This window comes from Sinocyclocheilus grahami, unplaced genomic scaffold (genome assembly GCF_001515645.1).
Source record: "Sinocyclocheilus grahami isolate Dianchi unplaced genomic scaffold, SAMN03320097.WGS_v1.1 scaffold592.1, whole genome shotgun sequence".
NCBI lineage: Eukaryota > Metazoa > Chordata > Actinopteri > Cypriniformes > Cyprinidae > Sinocyclocheilus > Sinocyclocheilus grahami.
In genome coordinates, this window is record NW_015505771.1 from 676180 (window position 1) to 691146 (window position 14967).

The 14967-nt window shown below is 35.6% G+C and overlaps 1 protein-coding gene across 1 annotated transcript in view; it reads right to left on the reverse strand.

The window, feature by feature from the left end:
• Nucleotides 1–14967, reverse strand: part of LOC107557204 (uncharacterized) — a 71444-nt gene that overhangs the window by 7253 nt on the left and 49224 nt on the right. Inside the window, exons 7-11 of the mRNA XM_016240540.1 lie at nt 10193–10279; nt 9137–9244; nt 2596–3792; nt 1647–1793; nt 1133–1204 (exon numbers count right to left, since the gene is read on the reverse strand). Coding sequence (XP_016096026.1) covers nt 1133–1204; nt 1647–1793; nt 2596–3792; nt 9137–9244; nt 10193–10279 — 1611 coding nt within the window. The remainder of the gene's footprint in view (nt 1–1132; nt 1205–1646; nt 1794–2595; nt 3793–9136; nt 9245–10192; nt 10280–14967) is intronic.

Here is a 14967-nt window from a genome sequence, read left to right on the forward strand (position 1 = left end):
TATATATATATATATATATATATATATATATATATATATATATATATATATATGTATATGTGTGTGTGTGTGTATATATATATATATATATATATACACACACACCTTGCTACGTGTACTGCGTTAGGCTAACCGAGACTTGTCATTTGCACTTATATATTGTTGCTCTTTTGTTAGTTTTGACTGCTTTTATTGTCCTCATTTGTAAGTCGCTTTGGATAAAAGTGTCTGCTAAATGACTAAATAAATAAATAAATATGAAGTGAATTTTCTAGTGCTTAAATAAACAAACAATTTCTCAGAAGAATACATTTTAAAGATTTTTGGGATGCTTTTACATAACAGTAATTTAGACATCTCCAAACAGACTGACTAAACAGTAGAAAGCCATTAGTATGAGTGAATAAATCCACCTGTAGGCCTTAATTAACAGTTTAAATGGACAATAATATAACACTGATAATGAGCTGCTGTTTAAAGTTGTGTTTGAGAAGCTGATCTTTTCGATTCTTTGCTGTTTGGACACTTGGGGCTTTGAATAATTGATATGATGTTTTAAAGATGCTGGCGACGTGGGGTCCTGCTGTGTCACAGTCAGCTAAGCAGTGGGATGGGGGGTAAGAGTAGCTAATTAAATATAAATGCTCAATTACTCCCCAGATTGGTGAAGGGATGGAGTGATGTTTCACAAACGATCTTGCATCTTCAGCAGACAGCTGTCTAACACACTCGATGAGTGAAAATGCAAAGTAGCTAGTTTCTAGAAGAGGACGCTTTTGATTATACAGCCTGGGGGAGATCCTTCTGTTTTCTAGCAAACACAATACATCATGAGCAGCTTACCTTATGAGACAAAGCAAAAAAAAACATGCGAGCACAAAGAAAAGAGAGAGACAAGAAAGGGCGACATGGAAGAGCGGAAATGAATAACATTTAAGAAGCAATTTTTCCACAGTTTCCATATTAGTGTCTGTCCATATTCAGAAAAACAGAAATCAAAACTGAATTGTCCTTAATGATAAGCATTGCCCAAAGGAGCGCTAATGCATATAAATACATCATTCATATAAAATGTCATTGAAACCCTATAAATAATGCCTTTTTGCTATCTTGATTTAAAGCATCGCCTTACCTTGAAATCTGATGTACGCTATTTTTGACAACTGCGTTTTTGGCCCCCCAGGGATCAAAATCCTCTCAACAACTTCAGAATAAAAGCAACGTTATTATCTTTGTTGGCTAACACGACTGCACTATTGGGACAAATCACTCAACAATGTGGAAAAATTCACTGTAAGGGACGAAAATGTGAAACTAGTTACACTGGAATGATGCTACTGTTATTTAGGAAAACTGATACTGTAAGCAAAACAGCCTAAAACTAGAAGAAACTAGGGTTTAGAGTTTCTTTCTTGTGGATCTAATGGCAGCTAAACCAATCAATACACTACAAGCTGTAAATGTTCTTCACTAACAGATACTCCATCTCATCCACAGCAGCATTACTGGAAGATACAATGCAGTCAAGCAGAAATGCATTTTTAGACCGCAGTCATTTAAACGTCAGATGAGTGCAATATCTGTTTGTGTCATTTCTATAGTGTAGCTACGCACGGTACACACACTCAACTATAAATGCTGTATACCTTTTTTCTCATAGTCTTTCTTTTCATAATCTTTTTCTTTCTTTTTTTCCTTCTCTTTCTTTTTTTCCTTCTCTTTCTTTTCCTCTTTGGCTTTCCTGCTCTCTCCGGTTTTCCCAGCCTCGTTATTCTTCTTAATGTCACCAGATACTGTTTACACCAGAGAGATCATGAGTGAAGAACACGTCACATCGCTTTATTTTCCTGTTCATTTTATTCATTGTTCAGATGTGATACATGATTTGTTTTATGCTGACATAGTGGTTGAATATTTAAGGATATTGTTTCAAACATTTTTTCATGGAATGTACAAAGGGTCTGTTCATTAACACGGTGTAATTGCAAGAGAATGTAATTAAGGCTTGAACCAAAGGAGGTCCTAATTAATTTTTTTAATCAGTTCTTTCTTTCCGAATCCGTATTGTGTATTCAAACTATTCTTGATAAACTGTATAAAACTTCAGTGTTTTGTTTTAAAGGTCTTTAAAGGTATAGTTCACTCAAAATGACAAATCTATCATTATTTACTCACCTTTTTGTCATTCCAATCCCATATGACTTCCTTTCCTCTGTGGGAAAGGAATCAAAAGGAATCTTTTATTTATATAGAATATTCAAAAAAAAAAAAAAATGAAAGTGAATGGGGACTGAGGCTGTCATTTTGCCAAACAACACCTTTTGTGTTCCACAGAAGAAAGTAAGTCATACAGGTTTGGAATGCCATAAGGGTGAGTAAATGATGACAGAATTTTCATTTACTATTCCTTTAAGAGAGGCAGGCCTCTGGCTTACTGTTCTGAAGGCAATTTGGGTTGCGTGACACAAACTTCAACAGATTACACCTCCAAAATTAACATTTGAAGCTCCTTTAAAAGTGTATCATTGTGTAATTTGCACTTTAACAGGGATTATACTTGTCAGAAAATTCTGATGCCAGATTTGTTGTGGGTACCTGGGGCTTCTGCGTTTTTATCTTTCTTCTCCAGGTTTGTTGCTGTTTTTTCCTCCTTGGACGCAGCTAGAGGAACTTCACTGTTTTCTCCTACTTCAGACGGAGGTTTACTGTCAGGAGCATCTTTATCTTTCTTCTCCAAGTTTGTTGCTGTTTTTTCCTCCTTGGACTCAGCTAGAGGAACTTCACTGTTTTCTCCTTCTTCAGACGGAGGTTTACTGTCAGGAGAATCGTTATCTTTCTTCTCCAGATTTGATGCTGTTTTTTCCTGCTCGGTCTCAACAAGAGGAACTTCATTCTTCTCTCCTACTTCAAATGGAGGTTTACTGTCAGTCTCAGCATTACGTTGAGGAGCAGCATCAGTGACTGTTTCTGCACCTGCTATGACAATTTGAGCACCATCACCTTGACCTTTTGGAGCTGGTTCGATTTCATCAGACACATTGGTTGCTTCTGCATCACCTGGGCCTTCTGGAACTGGTTCGATTTCATCAGACACATTGGTTGCTTCTGCATCACCTGGGCCTTCTGGAGCTGGTTTGATTTCATCAGACACATTGGTTGCTTCTGCATCACCTGGACCTTCAGGAGCCACATTAGTAGTCGCAGGAGCATCCGAGTCTGAGGTTGCTGGGGCAATGGACGCAATCTCTGGAGAAACTGTAACTATTGCTGGAGCATCTGTTACAGCTGCGATGGCATCAGTTGCAGGTGCATCACCATCAGATGCAGGAGTTAGAGGAACATCAGATGCTGGGACAATCAAATCAATGTCTGGAGGGAGTGCATCAACTGTTTTAAATGCAGCATCAGTTGAGGACACAACTGTGCTTGTAACTAAGGTTACCGCAGTATTTCCTGTAACCGTTGCACCTGCTTCCACAGGAGATCTATCAGAAACCAGTGAATCTGCATCAACAGCAATAGAGGTTGGCAGTTGGATTGTGCTAGCTGATGCTGAAGATGCTGCTTCAGAAGTTGCCATGGTTGCAGAAGGTGTTGTTGCCATGGTTGCAGAAGATATTGCTTGGGTGTCCATATTAAGTGTTGTAGCAGTGCCATCAGAGGATGAGGCAAATGAATCGGTAACCTCAGGAAGAACAGAGAGTGGATTGTTTGTAACAAAGTCAGTTGTTGCAGTCACGGTGTCGGTTGCTGTGGTGGGCGCATCGGGTATCACATCTGGTGCTGCGGAAACTGTAATTGTGTACAGAGCATAAAGAGTCAGATATCTAAACCGTTCTGTCAAAAGCTGTATAGATGCCTATGGATGCCATTGGTGCCCTTTGGGCTTACATACTGTACATAATTGATGTTATTGCAGCATTTCAACCTTTGGCCATTTCCAGTTCAGCAGAAACGGGATACACAAGATCTGATAGAATCATTTCCCCCGTTCGTGCCCCTGTCCAACCCTTCAAGGACAGGACTCACTGCGTTTTCCTCTTATGGTTTCATGTATCTATCTCTCTCTCCATAAGTTCAATAAATTGTCCCCTTTTTGGTCTTCCTTACCATGACCTGGTCTCTTTTCTCTTATGAAATATTTAGCAGGTGTTCATTCAATAGCTATTCAAAAATAGATCTGAAAGAATTGAGCTCCGGCCTTCAGCTTAGCCTCTACCGCCACGCCATGTGCTCTCGAAAGTGATTGTGTTTCACAATAACAGAGTATTTAATGATTTATCTCCTGAGGCTGGGCTTGCCATTTTCATAGCTTCAGCACCATTAGGTTCGAAAAGCGAATGTGACACGCACCTGGTGTGAGGCAGAAACGGTGGGATAGGTGAGGTGGTGGCATATTGATTTGATTACACAAACAAAGTGAAAAAAACGTATTCACAGTCGACAAAACTGAACACCTGCTAAATAGCATATCCGATTGGAAAATCAACCTGCTTTGTAAGAGAAATGCACTGCTTGTAAATGCAGTAAATGAGTATATACTCACTGCAATAAATATATAAGTGATATCGAAATTTTCACTAAAATATAATTAAATTTTTTTATTAAAATATATTTTTTTATATTAAAAAGTAACTTAAAAAAGAAATATGAGGCTCATATTGGTTGTATATTATATTATATTATATTATATTATATTAAATGAGTATATACTCACTGCAATAAATATATAAGTGATATCGAAATTTTCACTAAAATATAATTAAATTTTTTTATTAAAATATATTTTTTTATATTAAAAAGTAACTTAAAAAAGAAATATGAGGCTCATATTGGTTGTATATTATATTATATTATATTATATTATATCATTTGAGCTGTAAAGTTGTCTGAATCATCCTTTTTTAGTTCCTGCAGTATTCTGGCTTTTAAAACTGTGTGCATTTTAATGTCACGGAAAAAAACTGAATGGAAAAAGTAAAAATTACTTTCATTAGTAATCAGCATAATGTCACAGATGCTGAGCTTTTGTTTAATTTGTATTGAATCCTGAACATTTTTTAAGTCTGTAAAATTTTATTATCAGTTATTTAATTAAAATTTTTTTTTTTACAGCTGAAAGCCCGTTTAAATTGGTAATGGGTTGTAAAGCATCAGTGCGGCATCATCATCAAAACGCTCCACCTGCCCTGCTGACTTCAATGCTTGATTCAAGAAGACATAGTTTAAGGAGCCGCCACATGGTACGTTACTTGGCACCCTGGCCTATATACTGTATATTAATGAATGATTTAGCACAGCAGTAATCATGTTTAATCTCCACAACCTGCTATACCTCAGATCAGAATATAGAGCACCATTATCGCCATCAGTCATGAGTGGAATTACAGTGGAACGTGAGTCCCTGAATGCACTGCAATCCTCAAGGTCTCCTATATGGTAAGGGAGAGCAAAGAAACTGGAGGGAATTTACTAAGTAGTAGTTCATTTGCTGTTGGCCTTGTTTACTTGCCTATGATGACTGTCTTGTTTTTGTACCTTATATGAATTATATTAATATTTGTGCACAATTTTTACAGTGCAGTTTTTAAAGTGCAGCACTATTTTGCTGTTGCTTAGTGAATGATATGCAGGTTTAGAGCATATCTGAAACGGTTTAGTGAATTTGCCCCACTGTTTTAAATCCTATATTTTTCAGATTTTAGATTAGATTTTGATTATTTATTAATATTTTAATTCGTTTTTATTTTAATATTATTTTACTTTTAGTAGTTTTGTTCTTCTTTTGTCTTAAACATATCTATAAAATTTAGTTTTACTTCAGTTTTAGTTATTTTACTTCAAGTGACCCTAATTGAAAATGAGAAATTTAGCCTTGGCGACTAGTTGAAATAAAATCATAACATGATCAGATTATATTATTTTTCTAATTTTAGTTTTGTTAACAATGATACTAGACTTCTAAAGGTGTTTCAGACACCACATTTCAATTGAGTATCTTAATGTTGCTACATTACTAGCATTGTTGGGTCAAGAATTTAGAGAAATGCTCTTGCTTGTTCCTGTCTGAAATGCTTTGTGTAGAGAAGTTTTTTGTTTGTTTGTTATACCAGGTACCAAATTGTAATCATCCTACCCATGAAGTGAACCATGGACTTATAGCATAGCATAGCATAGCACTATAAAATGAAGTCACACAAATTCAGATGTTCTAGGCTCTTCTGAAAGCTTGTAAAGATTCAAAGCGCCTTCTAATAGAATAACTGTAATGTATGCATTCTCACAACCTGGAGGGCAAGAGAACAAAACTGTGTATGAAAAGTGTATGACTTTAAACATGCTCCCTGTTGAATATTTCACCTCTCAAATTATTAACACAAGTGAGACCGAATAAATGAAGAATGTCTAACCTAAATAGATGGACACATGCTTGCATATATTACAGCTCATTTCAAGGTTGAAATGTCTTTGCGAACAGAGTTCTGATGGATTTACTTTACTTAAATATCAAAACTTTAATACCGGAAGACATTTAGAGAAAAAAAGTTTGTTTGTATGTTATTGTCTTGTGCAAACTTGTCACCAAATTGTGATTGTGACATGTACAGAAAGTTCTCTTACCTGGCTGGTCAGGTGCTGTAGGTACAAGTACAACTGTGAGTGTTGGACTAGACGGAGATGGCATTGTAGTTAAAGACGAGGTGTCTGTCTGGCTCGAGATGGTAGCAGCTGGCATTGTGGGCAGAAGGCTTGTCACAAGTAGCACTTGGGACAGTAAAATTACAGCATTGAGTCGAGAGCCGAGAGAGTAAGTAAAGAGGGCCAGCTACCTCCTACTGTTAACACTTCTATTTTTAATTTTAGCTTTGGAAAACATACTTGTACTTATGCAAAAGAATACAAAGTCTGTAAAAATTACAAGTGGGTACATCTAGCTACATTTGGTTGTATAAAACTTTAATCACTCAGTTTTTTTTGGTTAAGAGCTGTTTTCTAGTTTTAATGTATTGCAATAAATGTCTGATGATAATGATTATTGCTTTTAGATGTTATTACTGATTTTATTATCCTACATATGTTTTTCCATGACTAGTATAAATTCAACCACAAAGCTAAAACACCACAGACACGCAATGTACTATGGTCCATCTACTACTAAACAGAAATTAAAAGGAACTTTAAAGTCAACATGAAATAAAATTTTAAAACTGTGTGCATTTTAATGTCACGGAAAAAAACTGAATGGAAAAAGTAAAAATTACTTTCATTAGTAATCAGCATAATGTCACAGATGCTGAGCTTTTGTTTTATTTGTATTGAATCCTGAACATTTTTTAAGTCTGTAAAATTTTATTATCAGTTATTTAATTACATTTTGTTTTTTACAGCTGAAAGCCCGTTTAAATTGGTAATGGGTTGTAAAGCATCAGTGCGGCATCATCATCAAAACGCTCCACCTGCCCTGCTGACTTCAATGCTTGATTCAAGAAGACATAGTTTAAGGAGCCGCCACATGGTACGTTACTTGGCACCCTGGCCTATATACTGTATATTAATGAGTGATTTAGCACAGCAGTAATCATGTTTAATCTCCACAACCTGCTATACCTCAGATCAGAATATAGAGCACCATTATCGCCATCAGTCATGAGTGGAATTACAGTGGAACGTGAGTCCCTGAATGCACTGCAATCCTCAAGGTCTCCTATATGGTAAGGGAGAGCAAAGAAACTGGAGGGAATTTACTAAGTAGTAGTTCATTTGCTGTTGGCCTTGTTTACTTGCCTATGATGACTGTCTTGTTTTTGATGATTTAGCACAGCAGTAATCATGTTTAATCTCCACAACCTGCTATACCTCAGATCAGAATATAGAGCACCATTATGGCCATCAGTCATGAGTGGAATTACAGTGGAACGTGAGTCCCTGAATGCACTGCAATCCTCAAGGTCTCCTATATGGTAAGGGAGAGCAAAGAAACTGTAGTAGTAGTAGTAGTTCACTTGCTGTTGGCCTTGTTTACTTGCCTATGATGACTGTCTTGTTTTTGTACCTTATATGAATTATATTAATATTTGTGCACAATTTTTACAGTGCAGTTTTTAAAGTGCAGCACTATTTTGCTGTTGCTTAGTGAATGATATGCAGGTTTAGAGCATATCTGAAACGGTTTAGTGAATTTGCCCCACTGTTTTAAATCCTATATTTTTCAGATTTTAGATTAGATTTTGATTATTTATTAATATTTTAATTCGTTTTTATTTTAATATTATTTTACTTTTAGTAGTTTTGTTCTTCTTTTGTCTTAAACATATCTATAAAATTTAGTTTTACTTCAGTTTTAGTTATTTTACTTCAAGTGACCCTAATTGAAAATGAGAAATTTAGCCTTGGCGACTAGTTGAAATAAAATCATAACATGATCAGATTATATTATTTTTCTAATTTTAGTTTTGTTAACAATGATACTAGACTTCTAAAGGTGTTTCAGACACCACATTTCAATTGAGTATCTTAATGTTGCTACATTACTAGCATTGTTGGGTCAAGAATTTAGAGAAATGCTCTTGCTTGTTCCTGTCTGAAATGCTTTGTGTAGAGAAGTTTTTTGTTTGTTTGTTATACCAGGTACCAAATTGTAATCATCCTACCCATGAAGTGAACCATGGACTTATAGCATAGCATAGCATAGCACTATAAAATGAAGTCACACAAATTCAGATGTTCTAGGCTCTTCTGAAAGCTTGTAAAGATTCAAAGCGCCTTCTAATAGAATAACTGTAATGTATGCATTCTCACAACCTGGAGGGCAAGAGAACAAAACTGTGTATGAAAAGTGTATGACTTTAAACATGCTCCCTGTTGAATATTTCACCTCTCAAATTATTAACACAAGTGAGACCGAATAAATGAAGAATGTCTAACCTAAATAGATGGACACATGCTTGCATATATTACAGCTCATTTCAAGGTTGAAATGTCTTTGCGAACAGAGTTCTGATGGATTTATTTTACTTAAATATCAAAACTTTAATACCGGAAGACATTTAGAGAAAAAAAGTTTGTTTGTATGTTATTGTCTTGTGCAAACTTGTCACCAAATTGTGATTGTGACATGTACAGAAAGTTCTCTTACCTGGCTGGTCAGGTGCTGTAGGTACAAGTACAACTGTGAGTGTTGGACTAGACGGAGATGGCATTGTAGTTAAAGACGAGGTGTCTGTCTGGCTCGAGATGGTAGCAGCTGGCATTGTGGGCAGAAGGCTTGTCACAAGTAGCACTTGGGACAGTAAAATTACAGCATTGAGTCGAGAGCCGAGAGAGTAAGTAAAGAGGGCCAGCTACCTCCTACTGTTAACACTTCTATTTTTAATTTTAGCTTTGGAAAACATACTTGTACTTATGCAAAAGAATACAAAGTCTGTAAAAATTACAAGTGGGTACATCTAGCTACATTTGGTTGTATAAAACTTTAATCACTCAGTTTTTTTTGGTTAAGAGCTGTTTTCTAGTTTTAATGTATTGCAATAAATGTCTGATGATAATGATTATTGCTTTTAGATGTTATTACTGATTTTATTATCCTACATATGTTTTTCCATGACTAGTATAAATTCAACCACAAAGCTAAAACACCACAGACACGCAATGTACTATGGTCCATCTACTACTAAACAGAAATTAAAAGGAACTTTAAAGTCAACATGAAATAAAAATCAGCCCTATTTATTTTCCCTGTACAAGATACTGATATTATTGTATTATTGTAATTCAGATGTTTGTCTGGTCCACTTTCACAATCCAATTAATTCCCGACCAAGATTCATCTCACATTTTCATCCCACTAATATCCTGTTTCCTTCAGATTCAGAATTGCATCGCCTATTTACTTTGCCCAGTACAAGTACTGATCTTATTGTGAGTAATTCAAATGTTTGTCTGGGCCACTTTTCACAATCCAATTAATTCCCAACCGAGTTTCATCCTACATTTTCATCCCACTGAATATCCTGTTTCCTTCAGAATTGCCTCATATTATGTTAGTGAAATGCATTGCGAATAGCATTTCATGTTGACTTTCATGCAAAACAGGGAGCTAAAAGCACGTCCATTAAACAAGGTTTCATAAATGAAGTCTGGATCCACCAGCTGAACTGCTTTAAGATGCTAATGCAGTCTCTGCCTGTGTCACCTGGTGTGTTGGTGAGGGATTCAGCGATCTCTGAGCCGCCAGTAGGGGCAGGAGGAGAAGTCGATGTGTCACTGGAGGTGGCCGTGTCTAGTCAGCAGACAGAAGGATGAGCTCGCCAGTGCAAGGATCAAATACCACCACAGTATTGCCCATCAGAGCCTAAATCAGCCTGATCTCAGCTATTCGCTGACCACAAATAAAGGGCACTGCTAAAGACACTTTGCTGCAGCCCACAGCAATAAACAGGACAAGCACTAAAAAGAAGCACTCAGATGAGCACAGTTGTGATGAGGTATGGATTTACACAAGACGTCAGTCAGTCATAAAAAAATGTCCTTATACAGCAGACAATAACAATAATGTGGTATGTCCATCATGGTCAAGGTGATCTCATTTGTTTCATAGGCTTTCATTTATACAGTTTACACATACATTTTTATACACAAATAGGTATATATCAATACTGGATATTTAACTCTGCATGCTCATTTGCACATTACCTTTGCCAATTTAAACGTTATTTTTTAATTAATTTAAATTTTATTATGAATTTAATTTTCATTTTAATATTAATTTATTTAACACCTAAATCTCTTGTAGTTAAGTGTTATATGTTTTATGTAGTTATATGTATTTATGTATTTTTTATTATATATTTATAATATGTGTGTGTGTGTGTGTGTGTGTGTGTGTGTGTGTGTGTGTGTGTGTGTGTGTGTGTGTGTGTCTTTTTTATTTCCTTTTTTCCTTTTTTTTTTTTTATATCGGCCATTACATTAATATATCAGGTAAAATTCATTATAACTTTAATATTTAATTATTACATTAATATATCCGTTTTTAATTCAAGCAATTTATTTAAAAAAATATTTTGCATTTAATGTACTTTAAACCTTGACTTATGCAAACAAACCAAAAAAAAAGATTATATGATGTATTATACAGTATATTTACATAATTTATATTCTATGTATTCTGTTTTTAGTGTGTGTGTGTGTGTGTGTGTGTGTGTGTGTGTGTGTGTGTCTTTTTTATTTCCTTTTATTTAGGTTTTTTTTTTATATCGGCCATTACATTAATATATCAGGTAAAATTCATTATAACTTTAATATTTAATTATTACATTAATATATCCATTTTTAATTCAAGCAATTTATTTAAAAAAATATTTTGCATTTAATGTACTTTAAACCTTGACTTATGCAAACAAACCAAAAAAAAAGATTATATGATGTATTATACAGTATATTTACATAATTTATATTCTATGTATTCTGTTTTTATTTTAATATTGTTGTTTTATTACTGTCCATAAATAAAGGAGCATTAACCTTAAATAATCTCCGTTATTTAAAAAACATATCGAATGCACTGTTGTTTGTATAATAAAATGGATTACATTTCAAATGTTAATATGACGTTGTATGTCTATCCAGTCACAGAAAAATGTATACATGCTAAAATCAGACTTTAAGCTTGAATACTGAGATCATGTTGTCATGGTAGTATCCAAACAGCACTGTTTTACCATAGTACTTTGGTTGAATGTGTGCACATACTAACTTGTGTATGAACTCATGTGTGCACAAAAAAAACCTACCCTACTTAATGTCAAATATGCTCCTCAAATGCTGGCTCAATGCTAATCATCTCTGTCTATGCCAGAATTCACAGTACTGTACATCAAATATGGAACGTGGCATTTGGCGTCTCATGCATGTTAGCTTGTTTGCTGTTGTCTGGCTGTCACAGTAGGAGCAAGTGTCTTCCCTTTGGAAGAGGAATGACATGTCAGCTCACACTGTGCCGGTGCTGATGGGAGCTTTGGGATTCAGCGTGGGCAGCCCACAGTGAGCACCGCAGCAGGCCGATACTTCCTGCTCTCAGGCATGCTGATGTTTTATTAAGATTGCGTCCCTCCCCAGTGTTTCATAATTAAAGCATGGCTGAAGACACTGTTCCCTAATTCCATGGGTTTATTGTATTTATATGGTTTGCTAATGAAAAATGGCCCGTATTACCGATAGATGTTTTATTTAGTGTTGTGTCTTAGTGTCGTGGATGAAAATAATTTATGTCTCAGTCTTTCTGTAATAATTCAGTGAGAGATTCACACAGGGGTTTGTGTTGTTTGAGATCAGTGTTGCATTTTTATAATTATACAAACTGGTTTATATAAAGGGTGACATATTATGGAAAATAGGATTTTACTTTCTCTTTTGAAATAAGAGACTTTGATGTACTATGTACTCTTTAATTCCATAATGCAATGCAAAACTTCCTTCCATCAGGATGATTATGGAAAGTCATGGCGCCGACGTCTGAACCAATGAATAGTTGAAAGAAGGTTATAAAGGGTTGGAACAGCATGAGGGTGAGTAAATGATGACAGAATTTAGATTTTTGGATTATCTAATTCTTTAACATACCTGAATGACCGACCACATTTACATATCATAGTAATTCATTATTTAACATTTTTATTATTTAACATTTTTCAGTTATTCATTTCCCAAAAAGTTAAGAAATCATAACAGAGGCCATTTACAGTACATACACTACCAAACAAAAGTTCAATAAGGTCAGTAAGATTTTTTGTAAATGTTTTGAAGTCTCTTATGCTTACCCAGGCTGCAATTATTTAATCAAAAATACAGTAAAAACAGTAATATTGTGAAATATTATTGCAATTTAAAATAATTGTTTTCTATTTTCTATTCATTTTTCCTTTGATGCCAAAGCTGAATTTACAGCAGCCTTCTGTGTCATTCTTCACTGTCACATTATCCTTCTGATATGCTGATTTGCTGATCAAGAAACATTTCTTCTTATTATAAAAAATTTTAATCTGTTGTGCTGCTTAATATTTGTGTGTGTGTGTGTGTGTGTGTGTGTGTGTGCATATATATACTGTATATAAGTCTTTGCTGAATACAAGTATTCATTTCTTTAAAAAAAAAATTTTAATCAGTCAATTAATCATACTAACTCCAAACCTCTGAACATTAATGTACAGGGGTCTAAAGCTGTTTTTAGGGGTCCCAAAGAAGGTCAAAAAATGTTAATGAAAAACTAAATTACTTTGTGTAAAAAAAAAAGAGCCATCAGTCACGTTAACTGCATGATATTTAAAGCTCCAAAATGAATATACGAAGAAATTAGGTTTTCATTATTGTGGCAGATGTGTAAAATCACTGAATAGACAAAAAGTGGTTTAGGAGTTGATATGTTCTTGTTTCAACTGTGCTTTTTTTAAATATTGGTCTATGTGGACTGTTTATTCAACGTCTTTCATAACGATTTTTTAACATGCTTTTTAACATGTGTCACACATGTCCATTCACACAGAATGATCAGCAGAAGCATCCAGAGAGGAATTATCATCCAGTGCCTATTACCAGGCTACTAATCAAATTAGTCTCTCGCAGTGCAGTCATGCTTTCTAGACAAAGAGTGTATTTGTGCCTGTGTGAGAGAGAGCGAGGAGCTCGTTACAGGGCTGGTGAGCAGGGAACGGGTAACAGGAGGGCAGGCATATGGCCATGAGGGGTTAACGTGAGAGCTGGAGCTCGGGCAGATTTCTCACGTCACCCCCCCACCCGCCATCTGCCACCGAACCAGACCAGAACCAAAAGAGCAGGCAAAGATTGACCCGATCTACTGTAGACCGCTCTCAGTCTCTGGCCACATTAGAATAAGAAAGAGATAAACAAAGAAAGAGTGTTTGTTTGAGAGAGAAAAAACAAACAAGACAGGCTTGCAATCTTGTGAATTAATGGCTCTGTTCCAAAGTCTAGTAAGCTGACTATTTAAGGCATCATAAGTGTGCTCCTGCTGTTCCAAAAGGTAGGAAGGATGACTGTGCTGCCTTCTAAGAAAATGTCTTTTGGACAGATTCTATGGCAGAATGTATGATTCACAAAGGATGCAATGCCAAAAATGCATTGTGACATTCTATCCAAGATGGTCGACAAAGTGTAAGAAATGTTGATTTATAAATATATTTATTCATTGCAAAAAGTATGGCTAAAAATAGTAAATGTAATAAAACAGTAGTCTATTTTACATAATATGTGTGAGTGCTATGTATTTTTGTGCATAGCACTCACAAACTCTAACAAAAGAAAATCTACATCAAAAAATGTTATGTATACTTGAAACAGGAAAGACCAAAATCTCCAAAACTGTTTTCCAAGATTACGTTTCAGTAGTACAGTATATGAGCATTTCAGAGTAGTGAAATATAAGGTAACACCAGAGGTGTAAAGAGTACCTAAAATCCATACTTGAGTAAAAGTACAGATACTTTACAGTGAAAATTACTCCACTACACGTTACAAGTCACCAATTCCAAAACAACTTGAGTAAAAGTCTTAGAGTATCTGATTTTAACAGTACTTAAGTATTTTACTTATACTAAATATAGGCTCAAAGATGCACTAGTCAAAGAGTCATGTCAGTCAAAAACTAACGTTGTGGAGAAGCTGCGGAAAACAGGCAGAGGCAAGGATCGTCTCGGTTACGTATGGTAACCCTCGTTCCCTGAAGGAGGGAACGGAGACGTCACGTCGGATGACAGACGAAATTGGGATCTCGCTTAGCGGGACCAATCTACTTCGAGTGTAAACTAAACGAGCCAATGAACATTGGCATGCGATTATTGCATCCAGCTTCTGCTGATCACAGCGTGAGTATAAGTAGGCAGCAGATGCAGCGCATATTCAGGTTTTCGCTGAGGAGCCGAGCCGGTGACCCGGCCGCTCAGCGGTGGTACA